The 25544-nt window shown below is 45.0% G+C and overlaps 1 protein-coding gene across 4 annotated transcripts in view; it reads left to right on the top strand.

Moving 5' to 3' along the window:
* The window catches only part of PROM1 (prominin 1), a 158396-nt gene that overhangs the window by 80850 nt on the left and 52002 nt on the right, over positions 1-25544 (top strand). For all 4 annotated transcript variants that reach the window (XM_088836534.1, XM_088836533.1, XM_088836536.1 and 1 more), the window contains 5 exons: positions 1874-1929; positions 11474-11679; positions 23339-23459; positions 24282-24345; positions 25222-25311. In XM_088836534.1, coding sequence (XP_088692660.1) covers positions 1874-1929; positions 11474-11679; positions 23339-23459; positions 24282-24345; positions 25222-25311 — 537 coding nt within the window. The remainder of the gene's footprint in view (positions 1-1873; positions 1930-11473; positions 11680-23338; positions 23460-24281; positions 24346-25221; positions 25312-25544) is intronic.

The following is a 25544-nucleotide window of genomic DNA, read 5'->3' as shown; positions in this document are numbered from 1 at the left end:
AATCTGGGGTTCCCAGGGCACCTGCCAGCTCGAAAGTCCCTGTTCCTGCATCACACGTGTCTGCTCCACGTGCCTGTCTGCTCCATGCAGTTGGGAAGCGGTTTTCCAGAAGGAAACCCCTCACGCGTCCTGTGGGGATGCGACTTGCTTTGTCTCCTGGCCTGTTCATCTGAACATCTTTGATTTAAAACGGGGTTCACCCTGGGATTTCGTTTGCCCCCTAGTAGTGCACTGTGGAAGCGATCGGGCAGGACTCAGAACATCCCAGACGCTCACTCCTCGGGCAGGAGACAATGGGCAGTGTGGGATGGACCCCTCCAGAGGGAGGAAGACCTGGGCTGGGCTCACAGATTTCAGACAAGGCGTCCTCCCTCTCAGCGCACCTGTGTGCTCAGTCCTTCAGTCGTGTCCGACTCTCTGTGACCCCATGCACTGTAGCCTGCCAGGCTCCTTGTCCATGGAATTTTCTAGGCAGGAATCCTGGAGTGCTGGAGTGGGTTGCCATTTCCTCCTCCAAGGAATCTTCCCAACCGAGGGATCGAGCCTGCTTCTCCTGCACTGGCAGTGGATTCTTTACCACTGAGCCACCTGCCGTCTGCTGTGCTATGTCATTACTAGATGAGTGGATCAGGATACAACGTAGCTCCAGACCTACATGAGAGTTTTTAAAATGCCCCAAATGATCATGCCCAGAAAAATCCAATTTTGTTTAGTGTTTCCGGATTTTCATGCAGTGCTTGGAGCTGGGGAGGGACAACTCATGTTGAGAGTCCTTGGTCAGGGACTTCCCTGGAAGTCCAGTGGCTGAGACTTCACCTTCCAATGCAGGGGCTGTGGGTTCCGTCCTTGGTCAGGGAGCTAAGATCCAACAGGCCTTGGGACCAAAAATACAACAGAAGTAATATTGTAACAAATTCGATAAAGACTAAAAATGGTCCTCATAAAAAAAAAAAAATCTTAACAAAAGAGCTCTTGGATTAGGTTAATTGTAAATTCCTTTCATTTGTAAAATATCATGTAAATGTGGAATTATTAAAGACTAAATTACATCTGTGTTTCCAAATAAGAATTCGCAGTTTCATGGGCTATGGGACAAAAAGCATTAGGGATAAATGGAGTCACAGTTCACTAAGGAAATCTGATTGCACTAACCTGTGTGCAACTGTTAACGCGTTTTCCAGCTAAAAACAAAAATCGCATTTACAGTTTAGATCTTCATTCTTTCCTGAGGCTGGTTGCTGTCAATCCAATTTGGATTACATAAATTAACCAGCAAAAATCAAGCGCGCCGTTCACGTTAAAACTTTAAACGTTTCAATTCAGTGTCCTGTCAGCGTGTTCATATGGACAAGGGTTGGCAGACTTGTTTTGTGAAGGGCAGGGTAGTAAAGATTTGAGGCTTTGAGGACCATATGGTTTCTGTTGCTCAGCTCTTGCAGTTTGTATGACTGAGCAACCAGAGTCAACATATGGGTGTGGCTGCACTGGAAACTTAAAAAGAAATGATTAAACTTGATTTATTGACAAACAAGAATTAGCGATTTCAATGTAACATTTTATCAGTGAGTATTAAGTAGGTATATGTAGTTTGGTGGTAAATAAGGCGTCTTGTGAAGAGCTGAAAACTCTTAAAAATGGCAATCCTCCAGTTCTGCCAACTGGCAAAACTTTAGGTCAAAAATATCTGCCCTCCATTCTTTGATTGATTAGAGCCTCATTATCTCAACTATTTACCTACATTAAGAAAGAAAAATAAAAGTATACTATGTCACAGTTCAGTAATTTGTGAGCACGTATTTTCTAAATAGGCTTTTTATATTTTTACTGAAAAAGTAATCTTGCTATTGTTTTGTGGCTTTTTTTCTCCCCCCAGATATTTTAAGAAAGATTATACAGAAGAAGTTTGACCTCTCAAAGGAGTATGATAAGGTAATTTTGGATTGATGTATTCGTTACCAAAAAATGAGTATGAGCAAAATATTGGCTAACTTGAAAGTTAATCTTTAAATAACCAGTTATCTGTGAATTTAGCTAATATTTTGACCTAGAAGTTTTATGGAATGTTGAAACACCTTATAAATCCCATTTGAACTACAGAAATTTCAGAGGTGGCATTTAGAGAACTATTCACCTTTTAAGCTATATTTTATTGAAAATCTAAAAGTTCCTTAAATGAAGTCTTATGCTGTTTTGTTTTTTTTTTAAGCCAAGGGAGGAGACCTCTAACAAATGGAGTGGTTTGAACATCCCTAGAAGCAGGGACACATACTTGTAACAGCTGCATGCACGCTGCATGCACACGTGTCGAGGAAAAAGTGAATTCTGAGCAGAGTGCGTCCACAAGGAGGCAACTCTGGTGAAGAAGACGATCAGGGCTGAGTGGAGGGGAGGCGGCTTTGCGGGTGGTCCAGGCTGCGGGGACCAGGGAGGGGAGGATGGGGTGTGACAGGAGGAAGCCCATAGATAGAGCCGGTGGGTGAGGGGAGAGGATGGCCAGGTGAGCTGGGGCCAGGGCAAGGAGGGCCTTGAAGGCCCCACTCAGGTGAGCGGCCAGTGTTCAGAAAGTACCCAGGCACCTGCATGTCTCCACTTAACTCCAAGGTTAGGGTTAGGCTGAGGGTGCTGCTAATTCACCCCGTTTGCATCCACGAGATTCACTTCCTTCAAGAGACAAACGTGTTCTTTCGATTCTGGCTTATGATGAATGCCAGTTGCCAGTAAAACAAACAGACAAATGTTTGTTGCCGTGAATGTTAGGATAACAGAGATTAGTTGAATCTGTTTGTCAAGCTATTATTCCTGCAGGGTTAGACTGCCCATTCCAACCTTTCCTTGTGTGAATGTGGTTGTCAAGACAACAGTCAAAAGGACTAGCAGGACTTTTACTTATTTAATGGCCAGCACATCAGATGTGAATGAAAGTGTCCCCGGTGGGTGTGAGGGCCCTGTACCAGGAGGGCAGTGAACCCTTCTTGCCTGACAGTGGCTGCATATTATCCATTTGCAGTAAAATGACAGTCAAGAAAAAACTGAATGTAAAAGCCAAGAGGAAAGCCTCATTTCATGGCCGTTTATGTGTATAAAAGAAAATGAGCCGTTTACTCCCTGATGCCCGCAGCCTGCCCTAGTACCTCGGAAAGCCTCTTTATTCTTCAGTTCCACTGGCTTCATTTGTATCTTCCAGACATTATGCCCCGTGTCTGCCTGCCTCCCTGGGCAGAATAAAATGACTGTTGCTTTCATATTTATGTCAGAAATTTGCATGCCATTAGCAGCCCAGCCAGAATGCCAGTTAGCCCTGCAGAGGCATGGGAGGGGGTTAGAGGCCGAGCTTCATCTGGGCCAGGCCTGGGGGGCCTAGGCCCTTGGACCCCGAGGTGACTCTGAGCGGCCTGTTAAGTATGAGCTTGCGTTGGCTGCCACCATCCCTGGACGAGTCCTCTGTGGTCGGCTTGATCTTAGACCTAGAGTTCCTGTAGACTTGGGGGCCCCTTTGTTCCTGATTTCCTCTCCACCTCAGGTGTCTTTCCAAATGGATAAACACTGCTGGGGTGGAGCTGGGATGGAGAAAGGAGACAGAACTGGGCCCACGTGAATGAACAGACTCCTGCCCTAGGCGTGGAACTGGGTCACGTTTTCCAGTTATCCAGGGAGAAGGATTTGGTTAAACAAAGACACCCAGCAAGCCAGGGCGCCTTGGGAGGGGAGTTTTCTGATTGGCCTTAGTCAGGTAAATGCTCTCTTGAAGCAGAGTCTGAGTCAAGGACTTTAGGGCGAGTCACTTATTTGGGAAGTTCTGGGAACCCTGGCTGGAGTGGGAGGTGAAACAGGAGGGAGGGCAGCCTACAGAGGGTGTTTCATTCCACCACCCACCACAGGGGGCGACAGAGCTCCGTCCCATAGAGCAGCTGCGCTGGACCCTGTAGACACAGCAGCGTGGGAATGAGCCCACTGGAAGGTGCAGGGGCTGAGCACTGTCTACACCGAGAGACTGAAGAGGCTCAGGGCCATTTGGGGCAGGGGACAGTGTTAATCCCTCAGCACTCTGTCCTTTCATGGTTCTGGAAGATGCCTTCAAGCACAAGTACCAGTAGTAAGAAGTCTGGGGAGGCCCACGGAGATGGCTAAGGTCCCGGGACTTGGGTGGACTCCACAGCATCCTCTATACTGGCCATGCCCACTGGGTGTAAGCTGCACAGTCACACAGGTACCCTCTGTCCAGCTGAACGGCCCTTGGGAGTTCTTCAGCTGTCCGTGTCCTGAGCTCGTTTCATCTCCTGGTGAGCCCACAGTAGTCAGGGCTGCTGACTTGGTGGTCTCTGGACAGGGGCTCTTTCAGTGAACTCCAAACCTTGGGAAGTTGGAAGCTGTCAATAGGTGTAGACCTTTTGTTCCAAGGGGCAGCCTTGACTCTGGATGGAAATATGACTCCTTCCCATGGAACTACCTCCTTCTTCCACGTCAGCTGAACGTGCAAAGTGGTACTTTAAAATCTGTGCACTCATTCTCTTCAGGAGATTTTTTAAAACACTTTTTCTCCCTTTGTTTAATGTATTCACTTAATGAGTATTTACAGAGTGCACGCTAGGAGCAACTCTTAATAGGAGGACAGCATGTGAAAGTAATGTCTTTACTCCAAGAATTTGCAGTTGGTGAGAAGGAGGTCGTGGGGTTAGACTTGTGCATGCTTGGATATTGAGAGCTGAATTGTGTCCAAAACTCATACGCTGAAGTGCTAATCCCCTGTGGCTCAGAATGGGATTGTATTTAGAGGTAAGGTCTTTAAAGGGGTGATTACGTCAAAATGGGGTCATTCAGGTGGGTCTTAATCTAGTCTGACTGGTCTCCTTCTAAGAAGAGATTAGGACACAGACAGAGAGAAGACTGTGTGGAGACAGGAAAGAAGATGGCCGTCTGCAAGCCAAGGCGTTGAAAGAAACTCGCCCGGTCCACACCTTGACCTTAGACTTTCCAGCCTCCAGAACTATGAGAAAATACATCTCTGTTCTTCAAGCCACCCAGCCCTGGTATTTGGTTAGAGCAGCCCTAGCCGACTGGTGCAGTAGATACCTGGAAGGCAAGATGGAGAGGGACGCACATGCCATGAGAAGTTCAGACCCAGGGCTGTGAACCTGCTGAGGATGGAAAGTGTGCTGCGCTTGGGGAAATCAAGAAAGCCTCCCGAGAGGCGCTGGCATGTAAACTGATACTTAAAGGCAAAGGGGCAATGAGAAACAGAGCTGTGAGAGTCCATGAGAAATAAAGCTCTGGTTCCATTTGCAAACCTGGCTCGAAGCACAAAGCTGCTCCTCTGCTTCTTTTATTTTTAAGATTTTTTTTTAATGTGGACAGTTTTTATGTCTTTACTGAATTTGTTACACGATTGTTGAACACCATTACTTCTGCTGCTTCTGTACTCGTTTTTTGTCTGTGAGGGATGTTGGGTCCTAGATTCCCAACTAGGAATGGAACCCACATCTCCTGCATTGAGAGGCCAAGTCTTAGCCACTGGACCGCCAAGGAAGTCCCTCCACCTGCTTCTTGAAGCATGTTCTTAAACTGTCACCTTCCACTTTGTGATAATAAGAGTCATCATTTCTTGTCTGCCATGTTCCAAGCACTGGATTAGCGGTATTTTAATTGTTTCTAATCCTCACAACACCTGTCCAAGACAATCCTGCACTCACAGAGTCTAGGGAACTGAGGTCACCCAAAGACTGGATGGCGACACTGGGGTCTGTCCCCAGGCCAGGCTAACTCTGAGCGCATCAACAAAAATGAGGCTCACTCCAGGTCAGCGTGCTGTTATCCTAAGGTGGCTCACTGGGAAGAGCGGCTTCCATTCGAGTATCTTGAGCTGTGAGCACAGAGGGTGAGATCCCCTGAGCTGCGCCTTTTACCTATGAAACCATGAAAGATTACTGTGTGTAATTCCCCCGGCAAGAAATGGTCAGGCAGGAGTGGAAGACCTGGATCGGAAGAGAATTTGGAGTTATGGAGCCATGGGGAAATCTGAGGACCAGACAGATGAAGCATAGAAATCCAAGAAGCAACTTGAATAACCCTCTTTTTTTTTTTTCACTTGTGTTTGGTTTTTTTTCTTTTTTTTAATTAATTTATTTTTATTGAAGGATAATTGCTTTACAAAATTTTGCTGTTTACTGTCAAACCTCAACATGAATCAGCCACAGGTATACATACATCCGCTCCCTTTCGAAACTCGCTCCCATTGACTAACCCTCACTTGCTAGCACTTGTGTAGCACAGGCTCCGGGCAGGCGCCCAAGAACACGCTTTGCAAATAGTCAGTGTTCACAGAGGTAGACTACCCACCGCAGAGGTATTTAGGCCACCATTAAATACATTCATCCATTCCGTCCTGAGCTTTCAGCACGCAGGGCATGAGCCAAGCCCTGGACTTGCGATGCAAAATGGGCTATGCAAAGCAACCCTGTTATGGAAGGATACATTTCCCCTGGGAACCAACGGGTGTGGGCCAGCCCCTCCACAGACTCTCCACCAGCTGGCTGACTGTAAACAAGGGAAACAGAGCAACATCACTCGTCTCACTGCTCACTTGGGGTTTCTGCAGGGAGAACGTCTCAGCCTAGCTCGTCAGAGTGGTGCCTGCTCAATGAAAGGACAAGGTTCCTATCTTCAAGGAAAGCACAATATCGGATAATTTAGGTAGTAACTTAGGGTCACCTCCCACCGATGACCCATAAGTGCCACCCACACCTCTAAAACTTTTCAGGGGAAGTTCTCCCAGCCCCCTGACCCCTCCCCGCTGCCATCTTTTATATTCTGGGCGTCACTATTGGCAGGACTTCGAGTCTCCTTGCAGTGACTTCCTGAAGTGGTTTCGTGTGGCCTTGGTTCAGCCCCACTCCAGCTCTTGGTTGATGATCCTCTAGACTCAGCTGGGCTGGATCCTCCTCATTCTTTTCATCCCTTGGTTACTACACTTCCCTGTCTTGGATGAGATGGCTGGCTGGCGTCACCAACTTGATGATGAGTTTCAGCAAGCTCTGGGAGTTGGTGGGGGACAGGGAAGCCTGGCGTGCTGCAGCTTATGGGGTCGCAAAGAGTAGGACACGACTGAGTGACTGAACTGAACTGAACAGTCTTAGAGCTTCCTCTGGGGTCAGGTGCAGGGCTTGGGACTGATTGCTGAGGCCTCAGTCCCGACCTCGCCAGAGCTAACCGTCCTGGGATATTGATTCGTCACTTTGTAAATGTCAGGTCATCAATCCAGGTGGGTTTGTGACGTTTGAAATCCAGCCTCCATGTTTGCAAAAGTGTAACAATGACTCTGTCCCCCCGTCATACATGAATCACCTCCTTCTTTTTTTAAAAAACAAGGGATAGCCTCATAACTTGAGCAAGTTTCTCATCGTGGGAAGCTCATTTCTTTGCTGTGGATCGGTGCTTGCTGGTCGCTGACAGTCCCCCATCTCTGGACCACTGTGGAGGGATTGTTGGTCTTAGGCGATGTGGCTCCTTCTCTCTTCTCTCCGTTAGCTTGTCTGACTGTGATCCGGCACCTCTCGTAAGGCAGGTCCTGGACCGAGCACCTGGGGGAGACGGCGAGTGTGATGGTCATGATGCTCACCCTCCTGGAGCTGCAGGTCCCGCGGGGCTGTCACTGCACACAATGGAAGGGCTGTGAGAAGGCGGCTGTAGGACCCCACGGCAGCACAGAGGAAGAATGTACAGCCAACCCAGACGCTATCAGGACAGACTTCCTGGAGGAAGCAACGTCCACACTCAGACTTGAATTTCCTCAGGAGAAGAGTGATGGGAATAATGTTCAAGCAGGGGGGAGCTCAAAGTGAGGGCGGGAGAGAGAGCACGGTGCTTTCTAGGGACTCGAGTGGCCCAGAAGAAGGGGACCAGGAAGCCAGGAGTAAGTAAGATAGGACCACATGGGGAAGTTTGAATTAAATGTGGTGGGAGCCCATGGCATGCTGCTAAGCACGAGGATGACATCAGTGGATTGTCGTTTGAGAAAGGACGCCTGGATGGTGCAGCCTTGGGTTCTGGGGTTTAGGCAGCCCCGGCCTCTGTTTTATGGGGACCCTGTGGTTAGTGTGTTAAGCACTTGCAGCTTTCCCTCTAATTCCCGGGTCCATAACTGATGGGCACACCGATGAAGAGCCTTTCAGGAAACGCAGCTGTGGATTCACGTGGGAGCCCTGGAGCTCGACTCTCCCCGAAGTGCTGCTCGTGGGTCCTTCTCTCTCTCTTGTCTCTCTGTGAAGGATGTTAATGTTCTCAGGGCCCGTTCATCGCTCCAGTAACGTTTTCTGTTTTCTTGATGCATGCTGCCTGTGCTTGCACAAACTCTGCAACGACTCTGCCTTCCTCAGCCAGAAAACGTAGTCTTGACTCTGAAGGTAACTCCCTCGCCTGCTGTTTTAAGTTGCTCTGTGTAAAGCCCGCTGTGACGCTTTTGCCAAAACTCCCCGTTCCCGGTGCTCTCCACTCTGATGGTTTTTAAGTTGTTTCCCTTTTGTTTCTGCCATTGTCTGCATCTTCTCTTTCAGCTCCAGTAGTCCAGGAAACAACAAACCATCTTGGCAAGCTGAAAATCTTGATCTTTTCAATGCAACCCACAAAGCCCTCCAGAAATCTTGGTGTATCAGGACAATATTTAGGTCTTTGTCAGATCTTGGCCAGACTTCAGTCTAAACGTGAACTCTGGAAATGACATATCTTGTTCCAGATACTGTTCGACCCAGTATTTAGTCCTCCCTGGTGACTCAGATGGTAACAAATCTGCCTACAATTCTGGGTTCAATTCCTGGGTCGGGAAGATCTCCTGGAGAAGGGAATGACTACCCACTCCAGTATTCTTTCCTGGAGAATCCCAAAGACAGAGAAGCCTGGTGGGCTACAGTCCATAGGGTCGCACAGTCGGATACCACTGAGCGACTTTCATTTCACTCACTTCATTGGAAAGCTTATATACAAAATACAAAGTTCTTATCTGGAACTAAAGACAGTGCCTCTAAAACGTTTCAATATACCTTCTCTCCTGGATTTGGGGTTCTCTGTCTCCTAGGATTCAGAAAGGATTTTAAATTCCTTTAGAAGTACTAACAGTTTTTAAAAATAGTCACAATTTAGAATACTTGCTGAGAAATGATAGCAGAATAAGAGTTTGGTGTGTCCAGAGCTGGTTTTTCAATTGGCAAGTGATGTGAGTCCTCAAGGGAGGGTTATATAGCAGCAAATAATGACTCTTCATGGCCCTAGTATCCAGCTTATTTTAAGGAGTATGTTTGATGAATGCATCAAAAAGGCACTATTTTTCTTTTTTATCCTTTTAACCTTATAGGATAAAGGATATCTAATTATATGGAATTAGATAATATTCAAGTGCCACGTACACCTAGTGTAATGCTCATAATAAGTATTTGCCCACAGAGTTAGCTAATATTGATTGAACATTTGCTGTGTGCTGGGCACTTTGCTAGTTGTTTACCCATTAGCTCATTTAATTATCTGTCCCTCTCAATCTGCTAATGACGTTAATCCTAGTGTAACATTTCCTGCTTTAGAGAATTTTTTTTTTTTAGGTAATTAATTTATTTTTTATTGGAGGCAAATTATTTTACAATATTATATTGGTTGGTTTTGCCATACATTGATATGAATTTGCCCCGGGTTTACATAAGTTCCCCCTCCTGAACTGCCCTACCACCTCCCTCCTCCCTTTATCCTCCCTCTGGGTCATCCCCGCATGCCAGCCCTGAGCATCCTATAACATGCATTGACCCTGAACTAGTGATTCGTTTCACATATGACAACATACGTGTTTCAATGCCATTCTCCCAAATCATCCCACCCTCACCCTCTCCCACAGAGTCCCAAAGACTGTTCTATACATCTGTGTCTCTTTTGCTGTCTCGTAAAAGCCTCCTCTGCTGGGATTCAGAGCAGGTTCTCAGACTCCCAGCTTCAGTGCTGTCTCACAGGGACATCACATTTGCTCGTAGGAGCAAGACTTGGGTTTCATTTTCCTTTGCTCTGCTTGGCTTCCGAATGTCTTGCTCTCTAGCTGCTCCAGTAGTTGCAGACCACCAACCTGTAGCTTTTCTGCATTCTTTCACAATGTCTTCCTTTATGTTGGTATGAGTAGCTTGCCTACAGGGATTGGAACGAGAACAAGTGTTATCCTCCTGGTGCGTTAATTTTTACTTAGCTGGAATAAAGCCAGCTGTGTTTATGAAAACAGGTTCAGTCACGTGATTGTGTCTAGAAATTGTGCTCGTTAGGAACCTAGGGACATGTGAGATGAAAGCTGCTGAGACTCATCCCACCGGCCTGAAAGGGGCACTTATGGAGCGTCTGCTTGTGCCAGGTACTTTCCTTGGCACCTTATCACTAATTGTATATGATCTCAGTGTTCACAATGACCTTACAAGGTATGTATTTTTATTCCCAGTACCTGGGTGAGGAAACTAACATGTTTGATTTGGAAAGACTGAACCTTTTCCCCCAAAATTTAGGTATATTCCAGATTCTTCTATAACAATGAATTTGTCATTAATTGATCCTATCCAAACTGCTGTGACTCCTAAATAACTACTGCTGGTTCTATCTTTCTGGTGAAAAACACCCTTGGTATGTGTGTGTTTAGTTGCTCAGTTGTGTCTTGTCTGGCTCTTTGCCATCCCATGGACAGTAGCCTTGCCAGGCCCGTCTGTCCGTGGGACTTTTCCCAACAAGAATACTGGAGCGAGTTGCCATTTCCTCCTCCAGGGGTTTGACCTTCCCACCCAGGGACTGAAGCAGTGTCTCCTGCATCTCCTGCATTACAGGCAGATTCTTTACTGCTGAGCCACCAGGGCTTATTCATTATGCAAGCAATTCTGGCAAAATTTATCATGCCATTTAAAAACAAACAAAGTACCTTTGAAAGTGGAAGTATTAATCTCTCAGTCATATCCAACTCTTTGGGGCTGAAATTAAACCATTTGCAACTTGACTTTGCATTTGGATATTTTCCTGGAAGTTGAAAGAAGGTCTTTTCCAGAACTGACTCATTGGAAAAGACCCTGATGCTGGGAAAGATTGAGGGCAGGAGGAGAAGGGAACGACAGGGGATGAGATGGCTGGATGGCATCACCAACTCAATGGACGTGAGTTTGCGTAAACTCCGGGAGTTGGCGATGGACAGGGAGGCCTGGCATGCTGCGGTCCATGGGGTCGCAAAGAGTTGGACACGACCGAGCGACTGGACTGACTGACTGAAAGAAGGCAACAACTGCTTGACCCCATGTTCTGACAACTCAGATCTTTGCACCCTTTGTTTCAGGAGGGATCTTCAAAGTGCACACACACACACCCCCCGAAGGTTTAACCCATGATGGCAAATAGGTTAAAAAGCATGAAATGTGTTCACTGTGGAATGTTCTCTGTGTAATTGGTGTCACAGTATGTGCTGTTTCTTTTGTTTGACTTGCAGATTATCTACTATGAGATCGGGATTATCATCTGTGCTGCCCTGGGATTGCTGTTTATTATTCTGATGCCTCTGGTGGGCTTTTTCTTTTGTCTGTGTCGTTGCTGTAACAAGTGTGGTGGAGAAATGCACCAGCGACAAAAGAAAAGTGGTCCCTTCCTCAGGAAATACTTTACAATCTCCCTCCTGGTGATCTGTGTGTTCATAAGGCAAGTAGAACCTTGGACAACAGCTGAGTGGGTTTGAGGCTGATGAGCAGTACTCGTGTTTAACTGTTAAGCACATGAGCTTGAAACAACAAGAGGATACAGAAACAGAAAAAAAAAAACAGAAAATAGAGAACAAAGATGTCTGTCCTGCGCATCACTATAAAGAAGATGGCAGTGTCACCGCTGCTCTAGGTCAGGTGATGAGCCAACCTCATGGTATTGTTTCCATTTTGAAGACGCCTGAATAAATTCTGGGCCTGCAGAAAGCACTCCCCTTCCAGGACAGCACCTCCTTCCTCCGAAATAGCGCTCTCCAGACAGGGGCCGTGCAGGACGGCGGAGCAAGTATCTACTCGCTGATCTTTATGTCCCAAGGGATCTTTTTTTAAAAAGTTGGTTGTTGTTTTTTTTTAATTGAAAATCAGTTGATCTACAGTATGTTACTGTCAGATGTCTAGCACAATGGTTCAGTTATATGTATATATGTGTGTGTACATATATATATATTCCTTTTCAGATTCTTTTCTTTTAAACATCATTACAAAATATTGAGTATAATATCCTGTGCCCTACAGATGGGTGGTGTTCTTGAATTGGGAGATTTAGAATATTGTTGGATGGAATTAGCTTCCTAATCGTATAGCCAGTTTTCCTGATTTTTACAATTATGCTGGAACCCTGTCTTCCTTTTTTTTTTAAGTTTGTTCAATGTAGATTCTTATTGTGAGAAAGAAATCTGTTCACTATACCTCTTTCCCCATTGGAAACGACAATTACGCTTGCAGTCACAGCTGCTTGAGAGAATGATCCTCACACCTGTGACGCAGAGTAGGGAATGAGTGTGTGGACACGGGGTGGGCTGGGATCGGAAGGTTGGGACTGGCGTGCACGCCACGTGTGAACCAGAGAGCGGAAACCTGCTGTGCGGCACCGAGGGCCCGGCAAGGTGCTCTGTGACGGCCCAGAGCGTTAGGATGGGTGTCTGGGGTGGGAGGGAGGCCCAGGAGGGAGGGGAGACGCGCATACATGTGGCTGATTCAGTTCATTGTATGGCAGAAACTAACAGGACATTGTGAAACAACTATACCCCAGTTTAATAAAACATAGCATCAAGACTATTCCTGAGTTAAAAATAAACAACACATGCAGAAATCTAGAAATCTAGCTCCTTCAGGGACTTCTCTGGTGGTCCAGTGGTTAAGACTCCATGCTGCCAATGAAGGGGTTGTGGGTTCGATCCCTGGTCAGGGAACTTAAGATCCCACATGCTGTGCATGCAGTGTGGCCAAAAAAAAAAAAAATCTAGCTCTTATAGTGTACCATGTTCTCTAAACATTTCCTTAAGTGTTTTGCATGGTAATCTGGAGGCAGGTGCCTGTACCCTAGTGATGCATTGCAGTTATAGAATGGGCGTATTTCTGGTTCTGTCTGTGTTCTTCCTTTTGGAAATAATATGGACCCCTCTCTTGAAGCCTGGAGCACACTTCATGATTTAGGATGTTTCTCCGGCAGCCCCTGCTGCTGCCAGAAGTTTTCAGTGGGCTGACAGATCAGAAGGACACTGCTTTTAAGATAAGGACAATTGTTCTTGTGTGTAGTAGCTAATTTGTGTCTGACTCTTTTGTGACCCCATGGATTGTAGACCTCCAGGCTCCTCTATCCATGAAATTTCTTGAGTCCAAATCAGATTCCTCCAAGAGGAGTGTGCTTCATGATCTTGGCACCCTGGTGGTGATATTTGGGGATCTTTCCACATTCCCTCCGGAGAAGGCAATGGCAACCCACTCCAGTACTCTTGCCTGGAGGATCCCAGGGATGGGGGAGCCTTGTGGGCTGCCGTCTATGGGGTTGCAGAGTCGGATACGACTGAAGCGACTTAGCAGCAGCAGCAGCAGCCGCCACCACATTCCCTCATCCGTTCAAGGAGCACGTCATATCCAGAAATAAAGTGCCTATGACATGAGCGATGCTGAGTTTCAAGGAGTCCCAGAGATAGTGCGGAGTGGCGAGTCACACCCTCCTTGACGTGTCTGCAAGCACCACAGTTGCTTAATAGCCGTGAGAAAGATTTTTCAAGTTTCGCTAAAGAACTGATATTGGGCAACTTAAGCAGAAAACAGACATTAAATAAAACAATTTAAAGTTCCGAAGTTCTGGCTGCAAATCAAAGAAGAAACGTTCTTTAAGCGTGGCCATCAGTAGAGGCGAGGAGAGAGGCACTATCTGGGGAGCTGACAGTCCCCAGCTGACTCCGTGCGGCTTGGTTTGACTGCCAGGGGGTTGTGTGTGCGTGTGCGTTTGTCTGCAAGGCACGGCTGTGGGCTCCGCTCCCTCTCTCTTTCCCTGTGTCTCTGTCTCTTGTTTGTAGTTTGAGTCTGACTGCTTTTGCACACTGAATTCTGAAAGGCAGCGTAAGTTTGGGGCGATGGTAATTCCAGATGTCCCCAGTCTCTCTGCTTTGTGTTTGAAGTATTTTCAGAAATGTACAGACCCAAAAACTGGGGGAGTAGCTACGGGAGGAATGTCGGTTACAGCCCAAGGCTAGTCAGACCCTGTGCATTTCCCTGAAGCCTGAAACCTACATCCTTCATTCATCCGGAGTCTTGAACTGTGGTCCCTCTTCCTCTCTGCACACCTGTGGACGTCAGAGATGAGGTTCAGGTGACAAAGTGTCTTTTGAAAATACTTGTCCTTGGGGCTTGTTAGCATGATTACTTAATAGTTTTCACTTCATGTAGATACATGTATTGTAAAGATGTATAAATGTTAAAGCTTCGATGTCAGCGATAAGCTTGGCTTTCATTTTATATAAAATGATTGCTACATAAATCCCTTTATTCTTGAGAACTCAGACTCATCAAACACATTTAGACAAGTTTTTTTTTCTCTTGAGTATATTTTAGTTTAGAAAATCATTTTAAAAAATACATCTGTGATTCTATAATCTGCTGTACATTCAGTGAAGATATTTTCCCCACTCAAGTAAAACTTGTAATTTAATATCATAATTTTAAATTCAGTGTAGTTAAACCAGAGTGGATCCATGCTTTGAGGCTGTGACAAATTTTAAGCTAATTTATTTCACATAATACATTGAATTTATATACAAATTATATACAGATTATAAAATAGGTCGAAATAAGAGGAGTATTGAGATTGTTTTGTTTACTTTAAATTCAGACTAGAAGTTTAAACTTCTTTACTTTGAATTTTAAACATTTAAATAGTGATTTTTAAGTCATCCTTTTAGAACACCTACTTGTTTGTAAGTTTCTTCAAAACCATGAGTTGTTTTAAATGTTTGCAAGTAGTCAAAACTAGCCAAGAAGATTAAAAACCAGAGGAAAACAGAAATATCCATACTATGACGAGATAAAAAGGAGGAGAGACTAGGTCCGCAACATCAGAAGATTAGATAAAACAAGAAGGAGGAGTGTCCACAGAATCAGAAGCAGAAGGAGAAAGAAAAAGAGGTGTGAGCGTGTGCCGCCGAAGACCTCGGCAGAGGCTGAGTGCCGCTGCTGTTTAATCTTTGTATGTGATTTTTTAAGAAGTCCCTTCAGAAGCCCAGAGCAGTCCACTTGCCTTTTATCAGGTTCAGTCCCAGTTTGTGGTTCTATACTAAGTGTTACATTCAAAAAGAAGTTGGTTTTTAAGTGTCTTGGTTTTTTTTTTATACATCCTATTTTGCAAAAGTTTTTAAAATCTTTTCTTTCTAATTGAGAAAGGCGTAGGTGTCAAGGAGAAAGATCCCCTGGTATATGTGGAATGTATGTGGTCATGTTCTTTCTCCTTTTGAGCTTTTCCCAAGGCAGCTATGGAATGTTCGAATTCCACAGGCATTGATGTATGTTTATGTAAGTCTGTCTGACCATCAGCAGTAGATTACATCGCCGCGTCTTACGGTGGACTCTTTAAGCACATGTGTCTTGCTCCAGAAAAAAAACAGGTTTTCTCTCCTTTCTTTCCTTTGCATTTATCATCACTGAATTTTTCAGAATTTCAAAAAGGTTATAAGCAACAACAAAAAGGACAGCTGTGCCTTTATTTCTCCAGCATGCAGTTGTTGCTAAGTGTGCCAGTACAATGTCAGCTTTTGCCAGTTACTGTGGTGAAAACTGAATCCCAGTCATTTTCAGGAAGGTGGCTCTTTTCAAAGTTAATTTTTGTTGTTGGTCTTAGGATGTGATGTCAATTCCGGGTTTGGAGGCCACAAACTTCTAGAAAAGAAATCGAGCTAGCATGCCTGGAAAGTCATGAGACTTTTTAATGAGAGGGCTAGTTATTTAAAATTGAAACTGAAATTGAAAAGTTATCTTTAAAAAATAAGAGGTTAGTCACAGACTTAAAGCATGTATTTGGCTCTTATTGGTGAACTTCATTGTCAGTAGGAATTGGTAGAAAAAAATTGCTACCTTTCTTAAAGGTTTAGAAACTCTAAAAACTTTTAAACATTTACTTTTAAGTGTATATGAGAGGAAAGTAGTCTGTTCATGTAAAATATAGAAAGTGTCATGTTAATATATCATAAAATAAATGCCCATCTTCTGCTAAAAACTTCAAGAGGTTTTGTTGTACAAACTAAAAGTATGTGTTTTCGATAGCTTAAAGTCTCTTTTTGTGTCAGTGCTAGAGAACTGTCAGTCATTTGGCTATCATTTGATTGAAATTTTATTCCTTTTTAATGTGAGGTGAATTTCCCTTATTATCATTATATCCTAAGAGTTGACTGAAGGTGACACTGCTAGTCATTCAGTCATCTCTGACTCTTTGCGACTCCATGGATTGTAGCTGCCAGGCTCATCTGTCCATGGAATTTCATTCCCCAGGCAAGAGTACTGGAGTGGATTGCCATTCTCCAGGGGATCTTTCTAACTCTGGGATCAAACCCAGATCTCCTGCATTGCAGGCAGATTCTTTACCATCTGAGCCACTAAGGAAGCCCAATAGTTGACTGCTAGTCATAAAAAAAAAAAAACATATTAATTCTTGTGATTTTCTTTTTCTTTTTTTGCCCAAAAGAACATTGAATAATAAGGAATGTCTAACTAACAGCCCCCCACCCCAAATGTAACTTTTAAATTCTCTTGTTGTTTATTCCTAAGTTGTGTCCAACTATTTTGAGACCCCATATACTGTAGCCCTCCAGGCTTCTCTGTCCATGGGAATTTCCAGGCAGGGATACTGGGGTTAGTTGCCATTTCCTTCTCCAGGGGATCTTCCTGACCCAAGGATCTAACTCTCCTCTCTTGCTTTGGCAGGCAGTTTCTTTACCACTGAGCCACCAGGGAAGCCCCCTTAATTCGCTGTACTGTGCTGTGTTTTGTCACTCAATTGTGTCCAACTCTTTGTGACACCATGGACTGTAGCCTGCCAGGTCCCTCTGTCCAAGGGGACTCTCCAGGCAAGAATACTGGAGTGGTTTGCCAGGGATCAAACCCAGATCTCCTGCATTGCAGGCAGATTCTTTACCATCTGAGCCACCAGAGAAGCCCAAGAATACAGGAGTGGGTAGCCTATCCCTTCTCCATGGGATCTTCCTGACCTCGGAATCAAACTGGGGTCTCCCACTTTGCAGGCAGATTCTTTACCAGCTGAGCTACCAGGGGAGCCCTCTTAATTCTCTGTTTGTATTTGAATAAAAGTTATACAATTGGTCTGTGTAGTATTCAGAATTTTTTTTTCTTTGATTTGCTGGTAGTATTTAAAAATGGGAAGTTTTTTTTAAAATAGGAAATTTTATTTAGATTCCCAGATTTTTGTGAATAATTGGAAGATCTGGCAACTCTGGTCTTCTTGCATCAAGGCAGCACTTACCAGAGGTGTAGAGAATCTCTGCCATCACCACCTCTGATCTCCCAGCTCCCACACACTTTGCCCTTCATGCTTTCTGCCTGCCTGTGTAGGCATTTGAATTTGCCATCTTTAATTTAAATATAAAATTTGCAGTGAGTTGTGAGTATGAAAATCAGCTTTGAAAGTTGGCTGAATTCTATCCCAGAATTCTGTTTAGTACAGTTTTTGAAAAATGATCCATGGCTTTCATTTTAATTAGATTCATAACTGAGTAACAGAAATGTGTCTTTAAATATGTTGCATTGAAAGTCAGCTGTTTTATTGCAATGCCGTTTCCTGATTTATGTTTGGAGTGAAGGCATTTATTCAGTAAAGGGATAGTTTCTTCCTGGGACACTCTGAACCTATGGCTAATCTTCTAAGTGGACCAGCTGAAACAAAGCCCAGTCCTTAAATCCATCTGCACCGAGCACCCACCTTGGACACAAGACCCTGCATTACCCAAGGTTGACCGAGAAGCAGTTCCAACCTCTTTTTAGGGCAGTTCAGCACAGGTGGAAATAGGGCAAAAGAGAGTATGAAGTGAGAAGAACCTGTCAGAACTTCAGGGTGAGCCTTCTGGGAGTTCAAGGGAAGGCATTCTCCTATGCAGGGGATTAAGGGAGAAGTTAACAACAAAGCTGTTCGTTTGCAACCGTCCACTGGAAGGTTCAAAGCAGTCCACCCTAAAGGAGATCAGTCCTGAATATTCATTGGAAGGACTGATGCCGAAGCTGAAACTCCAATACTTTGGCCAATACTGATGGGAAGAACTGACTCACTGGAAAAGACCCCAATGCTGGGAAAGATTGAGGGCAGGAGGAGAAGGGGACAACAGAGGATGAGGTGGCTGGATGGCATCACTGATTCAATGGACATGAGTTTGAGCAAGCTCCAGGAGTTGGTGATGGATCAGGAGGCCTGGCGTGCTGCAGTCCATGGGGCTGCAAAGAATTGGACAAGTGGAGCGACTGAACTGAGTGAGTGGGAGGCTGGGTGTTACCAACCATCCAGCCTGGACGTGAACTTGCTGCTTGTTCCCTGAGTGCACTTTGACTGGTGTGAGAAATGGGTCTGGAGAGTGGTGAATGACAGATAACTTGGACATGATGGGGAAGAGCAAGGGCCTCCCTCTGTGAAGTCCTCTGGTGAGCAGGGGTATCAGGTGGTGATCCTGACTTACCATCTAGAGGGGTGGAAATTTGGTGTGGTAAGAAAAGCTTCAGGAATATTGCTGTAACTCAACTTTTTTTTTTTCTTCTGTTGACATTACTTCAGAGTTTCTGTTTTGGGCTGTTTGGCCTTATTTTGTATGAATGTATTGTTTGTTAATAATAGACATTATTGCTCTTGGAGAAGGAAATGGCAACCCACTCCACTATTCTTGCTGGAAAATTCCATAGACAGAGAAGCCTGGTGGGCCCCAATCCATGGGGTCACAAAGAGCTGGATACATCTGAACGACTGAGCATTATTCCTCTGGTGTAATTTCAGCCTCATGAATACTAATGCAAACAAGACGGACGAAAATGGATTTGAAGGTGGTCCTCCAAGTGCCAGAGACTATTGTTAATTTCATTTTGAAAGATTATTGTCAGCGTGAATGCAAACGCGAAATACTCGAGCCCTTATGGACACCCAGTACCACCCTCCTTTGTCTCAGAAGCACTGGTCTAATGGCTTTTATAGTTTTGTGATACCACCTGATGCTCACGCAAGGAAAGGACTTTCTCAAGCTCACACAGAATGTGTTGGCAGTTGTGGGACCAGACCCCACGTCTCGTGTTCCTGCTCCAACGCAGTCTGCTGCAGCTTGTTAACCACAAGAAATAGTTTCCGCATTCTCTTAGAGACTGTTGGGGGTTAGTTTGGGAAGACCAATGCATATATGTAATGTTGCTATGGGAAAGTATTTGTTTTTTTGAAAATTTTAACTTTTTAATTGAAGTATAGTTGATTTACAGTATGATGTTCACTTCAGTTGTACATACAGCAGAGTGACTCAATTATACACACACACATATGTATGTATGTGTATATATATATATATGCTTACATATGCTGCTGCTGCTGCTAAGTCGCTGCAGTCGTGTTGGGCCCTGTGCGACCCCATAGACGGCAGCCCACCAGGCTGTGCCATCCCTGGGATTCTCCAGGCAAGAACACTGGAATGGGTTGCCATTTCCTTCTCTAATGCATGAAAGTGAAAAGTGAAAGTGAAGTCTCTCAGCCGTGTCCGACTCTTTGAGACGCCATGGACTGCAGCCCACCAGGTTCCTCTGTCCATGGGATTTTCCAGTCAAGAGTACTGGAGTGGGGTGCCATTGCCTTCTCCATATACTTATATAGATATAAGTATATATACACATATGATGTGTATGTGTGTGTGAATATGTGTGTGTGTGTGTGTGAAAGTCGCTCAGTCATATCCAACTCTTTGCAGCCCCATAGACTGTAGCCTGCCAGACTCCTCTGTCCATAGAATTCTCCAGGCAAGAGTACTGGAGTGGGTAGCCATTCCCATCTCCTATATATATATAGAGAGATTCTTTTCCCATATAGGTTATTACAAAACACTAAGCATAATTCCCTGTGTTATATATATAGCAGGTCCTTAGGTCCTTGTTGGTGATTTATTTTATATATAGTAGTGTGTATATGTTAATCCCAACCTCCTAATTTACCACCCCCCCCTTCTCCTTTGGTAAACAGACCAGCCTTACTTCTTGGAATGATTCATGACCAAAATGGGACAAATGATTACTCATTTATGCAGGACTGAGAGATGTCCTGGGAACAGTTGAGACTTGGTGCAAAAGAAGACAGCTGGCCACCCTACTTGTTAAAATATTAATATATAATTCTTAAGATGCTACTTTTGGTGAAGAAGCAGAAGTGTTCATATTCCGAATCAGATTTTTCCCCAAAGTTTGAATACTATTTGCAAAACTTTATTTTAGAAACATAGTTACACCTTCTATTCTACTGTTAACAATTCATTACAAACTGACAGTTTTGTTAACTTCTGCAGATAACGTCTGCAGTGTGTTATTATGTTTATGTAGCTTCTTGCTGCCACCTAGTGGCTAAATCCAACAGGGCCTTGGGGATTAGCAGTTTTAAATGTAACATTAAGCTTTGACACAAAAACAAACCAGTTGGTCAAATTAATTTGTCAAGAGATTGTTAGTAATTAGTCAACATTCAGTTCAGTTCAGTCGCTCAGTCGTGTCCGACTCTCCGCGACCCCATGAATCACAGCACGCCAGGCCTCCCTGTCCATCACCAACTCCCGGAGTACACTCAAACTCATGTCCACAGAGTCGGTGATGCCATCTAGCCATCTCATTCTCCGTCGTCCCCTTCTCCTCCCGCCCCCAACATTTCCCAGCATCAGAGTCTTTTCCAGTGAGTCAACTCGTCGCATGAGGTGGCCAAAGTATTGCAGTTTCAGCTTTAGCATCAGTCCCTCCAATGAACATCCAGGATTGATCTCCTTTAGAATGGACTGGTTGGATCTCCTTGAAGTATAAGGGACTCTCAAGAGTCTTCTCCAACACCACAGTTCAAAAGCATCGATTCTTCGGCGATCAGCTTTCTTCACAGTCCAACTCTCACATCCATACATGACCACGGGAAAAACCATAGCCTTGACTAGACGGACCTTGGTTGGCAAAGTAATGTCTCTGCTTTTTAATATACTATCAAGGTTGGTCACAACTTTCCTTCCAAGGAGCAAGCGTCTTTTAATTTCATGGCTGCAGTCAGCATCTGCAGTGATTTTGGAGCCCAAAAAAATAAAGTCTGACACTGTTTCCACTGTTTTTCCATCTATTTGCCATGAAGTGATGGGACCAGATGCCATGATCTTTGTTTTCTGAATGTTGAGCTTCAAGCCAACCTTTTCACTCTCCTCTTTCACTTTCATCAAGAGGCTTTTGAGTTCCTCTTCACTTTCTGCCATAAGGGTGGTGTCATCTGCATATCTGAGGTTATTGATATTTCTCCCAGCAATCTTGATTCCAGCTTGTGCTTCTTCCAGCCCAGCGTTCCTCATGATGTACTCTGCATATAAGTTAACATTAAGAGACCTTAAAATGATAAATGTACAAAACATAGGCATATATAAAAATTTTAAGACATATATAAAAATGTATAAAATGTAGACATTTTTGGTGGCTGGAAAAATATGGTTTTTATTTTCATGTAAAGCAGCTTTCATGCCAGATGTCTTTCATGTAGTATGTGTATAAAAATATTTTATCTACTTATTCATTGTTTGCCATCAGTTATGGTGGTCAGGCTCAGTAGTTGAGGCAGATGGGTTTAGCTGCTGTATGGCATATGAGATCTTAGTTCCCTGACCAGGAATCGAACTTGTGTTCCCTACACTGCAAGATGGACTCTTAACCACTGAACCACCAGGGAAGTCCCTCATGCAGTGTTTTTGAAACTCTTTAGTGAAGTATATCTTGCGTGAAAAAAAGTATTCATATCATAAGTGCACATGTATGAGTTTCCGTGAAGTCAACACACTTGATTACGTCATTACCCACCCCTCCCCCAAATATAACCACTGACTTTTAGCTTCATCATTTCGCTTGATTTTGTTCTTCGCATAAAGTGGAATGACATAAGATGTACCTGTTATGTGCAGCTTCTCATATAACATTTTAATGCTAAAATAATTTGTGTTTCTTTTCAACCTGGACAATGCAGTAGCTAACAAAGACAAGGTAGAGTAGCCAAAAGTATGGGTTAGCCCAGCCCACCTGACGATTTTAGGGTTTTTCCTGACAGTCTTCTTGAGGGAAGCAGAGGTGTGTATGTGGTACCTGAGTGTGTGCATGTGTGTGTGTGTGCGTGTGCATGTGTGTGTGAGTGTATGCGTGTGTGTGTGAGAGTGTGAGAGTGTGTGTGAGTGTGTGTGTGTGCATGTGCGTGCACATGTGCTGCACGGAACCTGTATACATACATTCGCATCTGTACAGAAGTGGGACTGTATTCCACACCCTGCCTTACAACCTGTGTAAATTCTGTTCTCTAAACATTGTTCTATTTATGAGATTCATACTTAACAGAATGATGTATCTTTTAAAATTTATTTACTTTTAATCAGAGGACAGTTGCTTTACAATATCGTGTTGGTTTCTGCTGTAATCAACATGAATCAGCCATGAGATGCACATGTCCCCTCCCTCTTGAACTTTCCTCCTACCTCCCACCCCATCCTGCCTCTAGATCGTCTCAGAACCAGGCTGAGCTCCCTGCATCATACAGCAACTTCCCATCAGCTATGTGTTTCACATAATGTAATGTGTATGTTTCCATGCTGCTCTCTCAATTCGTGCCACCCTGTCATTCCCCCGCTGTGTCCATAAGTCTGTTCTCTACGTCTGAGTCTCTATTCCTGTCCTGCACATAGGTTCGTCAGTATTGTTCTTCTAGATTCCATATATATGTTAATACACGATATTTGTTTTTCTCTTTTTGATTTACTCCACCCTGTTTAACAGGCTGTAAGGTTCATCCACCTCACTGGAACTGACTCCAATTCAGAACAATATGTCTTGAGTTGGATGTGCCTTCTCTGAGAGGACAGAGTCCTTTTCTGGGGCCCACATGTGGCGGTGGGTGGGTTATGGGCTGGAGGCAGGGAGGCTGCGGCAGTGGAGGGGCGGGGCTTGTGAAGGGGCGGGGCTTGGGATGGGGCTCTTCAGGTAGACCATCTCCCTCCTCCTTGCTGCGGGACTGTTCCGTGTCTCCTCACCCGGCCACGGCTGGCACAGTAAATGTGTCCCCTTCTCCATCCCCTGTCCTGCAGCATCGGGATCATCTATGGCTTTGCAGCAAATCAGTACATGAGGACTCAGGTGGAAGAGACTCGGAAATTGTCAGAAAGTAACTTCAATGACCTGAGAACTCTCCTGAGTGTGGTACCAGGGGTAAGGACACAACCTGTATTTCCCCCGACACTTTGTGTCAGGCCTTTTGGAGTTGCTTGTATATTTGGAATCGCATTTGAACCTGCTGAAATCCAGGTGTTGTCTTTTCATTTTGCAGATAAAGGAATAAAGGCCTAGTAAGTGATTTTTTTTTTTTTTTCAAGAGTACAAAGTCTCATGTCAGAATTAGTGCTCTTATTTCTGGAGAGGGAAATGGCAACCCACTCCAGCATTCTTGCCTGGAGAATCCTGTGGACAGAGGAGCCTGGTGGGCTGCTGTCCATGGGGTCGCACAGAGTCAGACATGACTAAAGCGACTTAGCATGCATGTGCTCTTATTTCATTTCACTTTATTTTTTGTTTTAACCATTTTAAAGATCTCATGATTTCTTTAAAATCAATATCTCTGGTGTCACTTCCTTTCTTCTTGGCAATATAATTGACTCCACATCGTTTGCTTGAAATTGCTCTGGTAATGAAACCTGTTTTATAAACACTGATTTGCTAATATTTGTATGCGTGTGTGTTCTCATTGCTCAGTCATGTTCGACTCTTTGTGACCTCATGGACTGTAGCCTGCCAGGCTTCTCTGCCCATGGGATTTCCCAGGCAAGGATACTGGAGTGGGTTTTTCTTTCCTTCTCCAGGGGATCTTCCCATCCCAGGGATCAAACCCTCATCTCTTGCCTTGGCAGGTGGATTCTTTACCACTGAGCCACCTGGGAGTCCTGCCTAATTTTCAGATGTTAATTCTCTTTTTATTGTGACTTGGGGCCTCAAGAGGAGGTTTCATGTAACCTTTCTTTTTTTTTTTTTTTAAAGCAAATTGACTATATACTGGACCAGTTTACCCACCCTAAGGAGAAAGCATTTGATGATCTGGATAGTGAGTAACATTGAACGTTACCTCAAATTTGGTTGTTTGTCTTGGCTAGGTGCTGTGGTCATCTCCCATAAAACATAGACTAAGAAACGAAGTATGCTGTTTCTCCAGTTCCTCCGTGAACACAGGGGAGGAACAGAACCGTTAACTCCCTGGTGTTACTGACGGTGTGTCGTTGGTGACTCAGACACTAAAACCTCGCATTTATTGTAAATACACTCTTGCTTTCATGCAGCCATGGCACTTTTGCTTCACTCCTCTCATGAGAGAAGAAGTGGGTCTCTGTCAGTTCTGCTGTTAAAGACAGAGCGGGACCCAGAGGAGCTGTGGCTTCTGGAACAGAAGGGTGGGCGGTGATGTTTCCCGAGTGGTCAGCTGTTAGCAACCAGGGCCTCTTTTGCCCTCAAAACATCTGGTAACGCCTGGAGGCAATTTCAATGTCCTGATCAGGTTGGGTCCCATTCGTTGGTAGAGGCCAGGGATGTGGCTAAAAGCGCTACAAGGCAGCCCAACCACAAAGAAGGATCTGGCTCCAAGTGTCACTAGAGCCAGGGTTCAGTGACCCTGGTCCAGCTGGAGATGGGGGCGGGACACGGGCAGCCAGGGATCAAGGTGAGAAGGCACACAGGTTCCCAGGGCACAGAAGCACCAAGTCTGCACTAAGTCTTCTGAAGGGCGCAGCCGGTGTGGGCACTCTGACGTGTGCCGAGAAATCACCAGGTGATACTTTCCTGCCCAAGTGGACTATGGGGTGCAAAGTGGGATTTTGTGGCGGGAGAGACTAAACCAGGCCACGGGACCTTGCCCGGGGACCTAGAGGTTAGAGGCGAAGAGAGAAAGAGCCCATCCTCAATGTGCCTTGTGCTTCTTGGGATTTAGATATTAACTCGTTGCTGGGAAGCAGCATTCACGAGCGTCTCAAACCCAAAGTGCTCCCTGTGCTGCAGGATATCAAGGACTTCGCAGAAGGTAAGGGCACGGCCCCGGGACCCAGACGGCGCCCACCTGTCCCACCTCCACTGGGGCAGCTCAGCCCCACCCTGCCTCCATCCCCGCCTTCCTTCCTCCTTCCTTCCCTCCTTCCACACCTGGCCAGCGCCCTCCTTTCCATTCCAGCCGTGAATCCCAGGGTTCATTCTGTGAGTCCCTGAAGGTGTTGTTCTCCTTCAGGCCCTGTGCCGCTTGTGCTTCATCTGCCCGAA

The sequence above is a fragment of the Moschus berezovskii genome, chromosome 5 (assembly GCF_049115385.1).
Source record: "Moschus berezovskii isolate FMDL1 chromosome 5, NW_MosBer_1.0, whole genome shotgun sequence".
Taxonomy (NCBI): domain Eukaryota; kingdom Metazoa; phylum Chordata; class Mammalia; order Artiodactyla; family Moschidae; genus Moschus; species Moschus berezovskii.
Note: the sequence above shows the minus strand (reverse complement) of the source record. Positions and strands in the feature narration are given on the sequence as shown.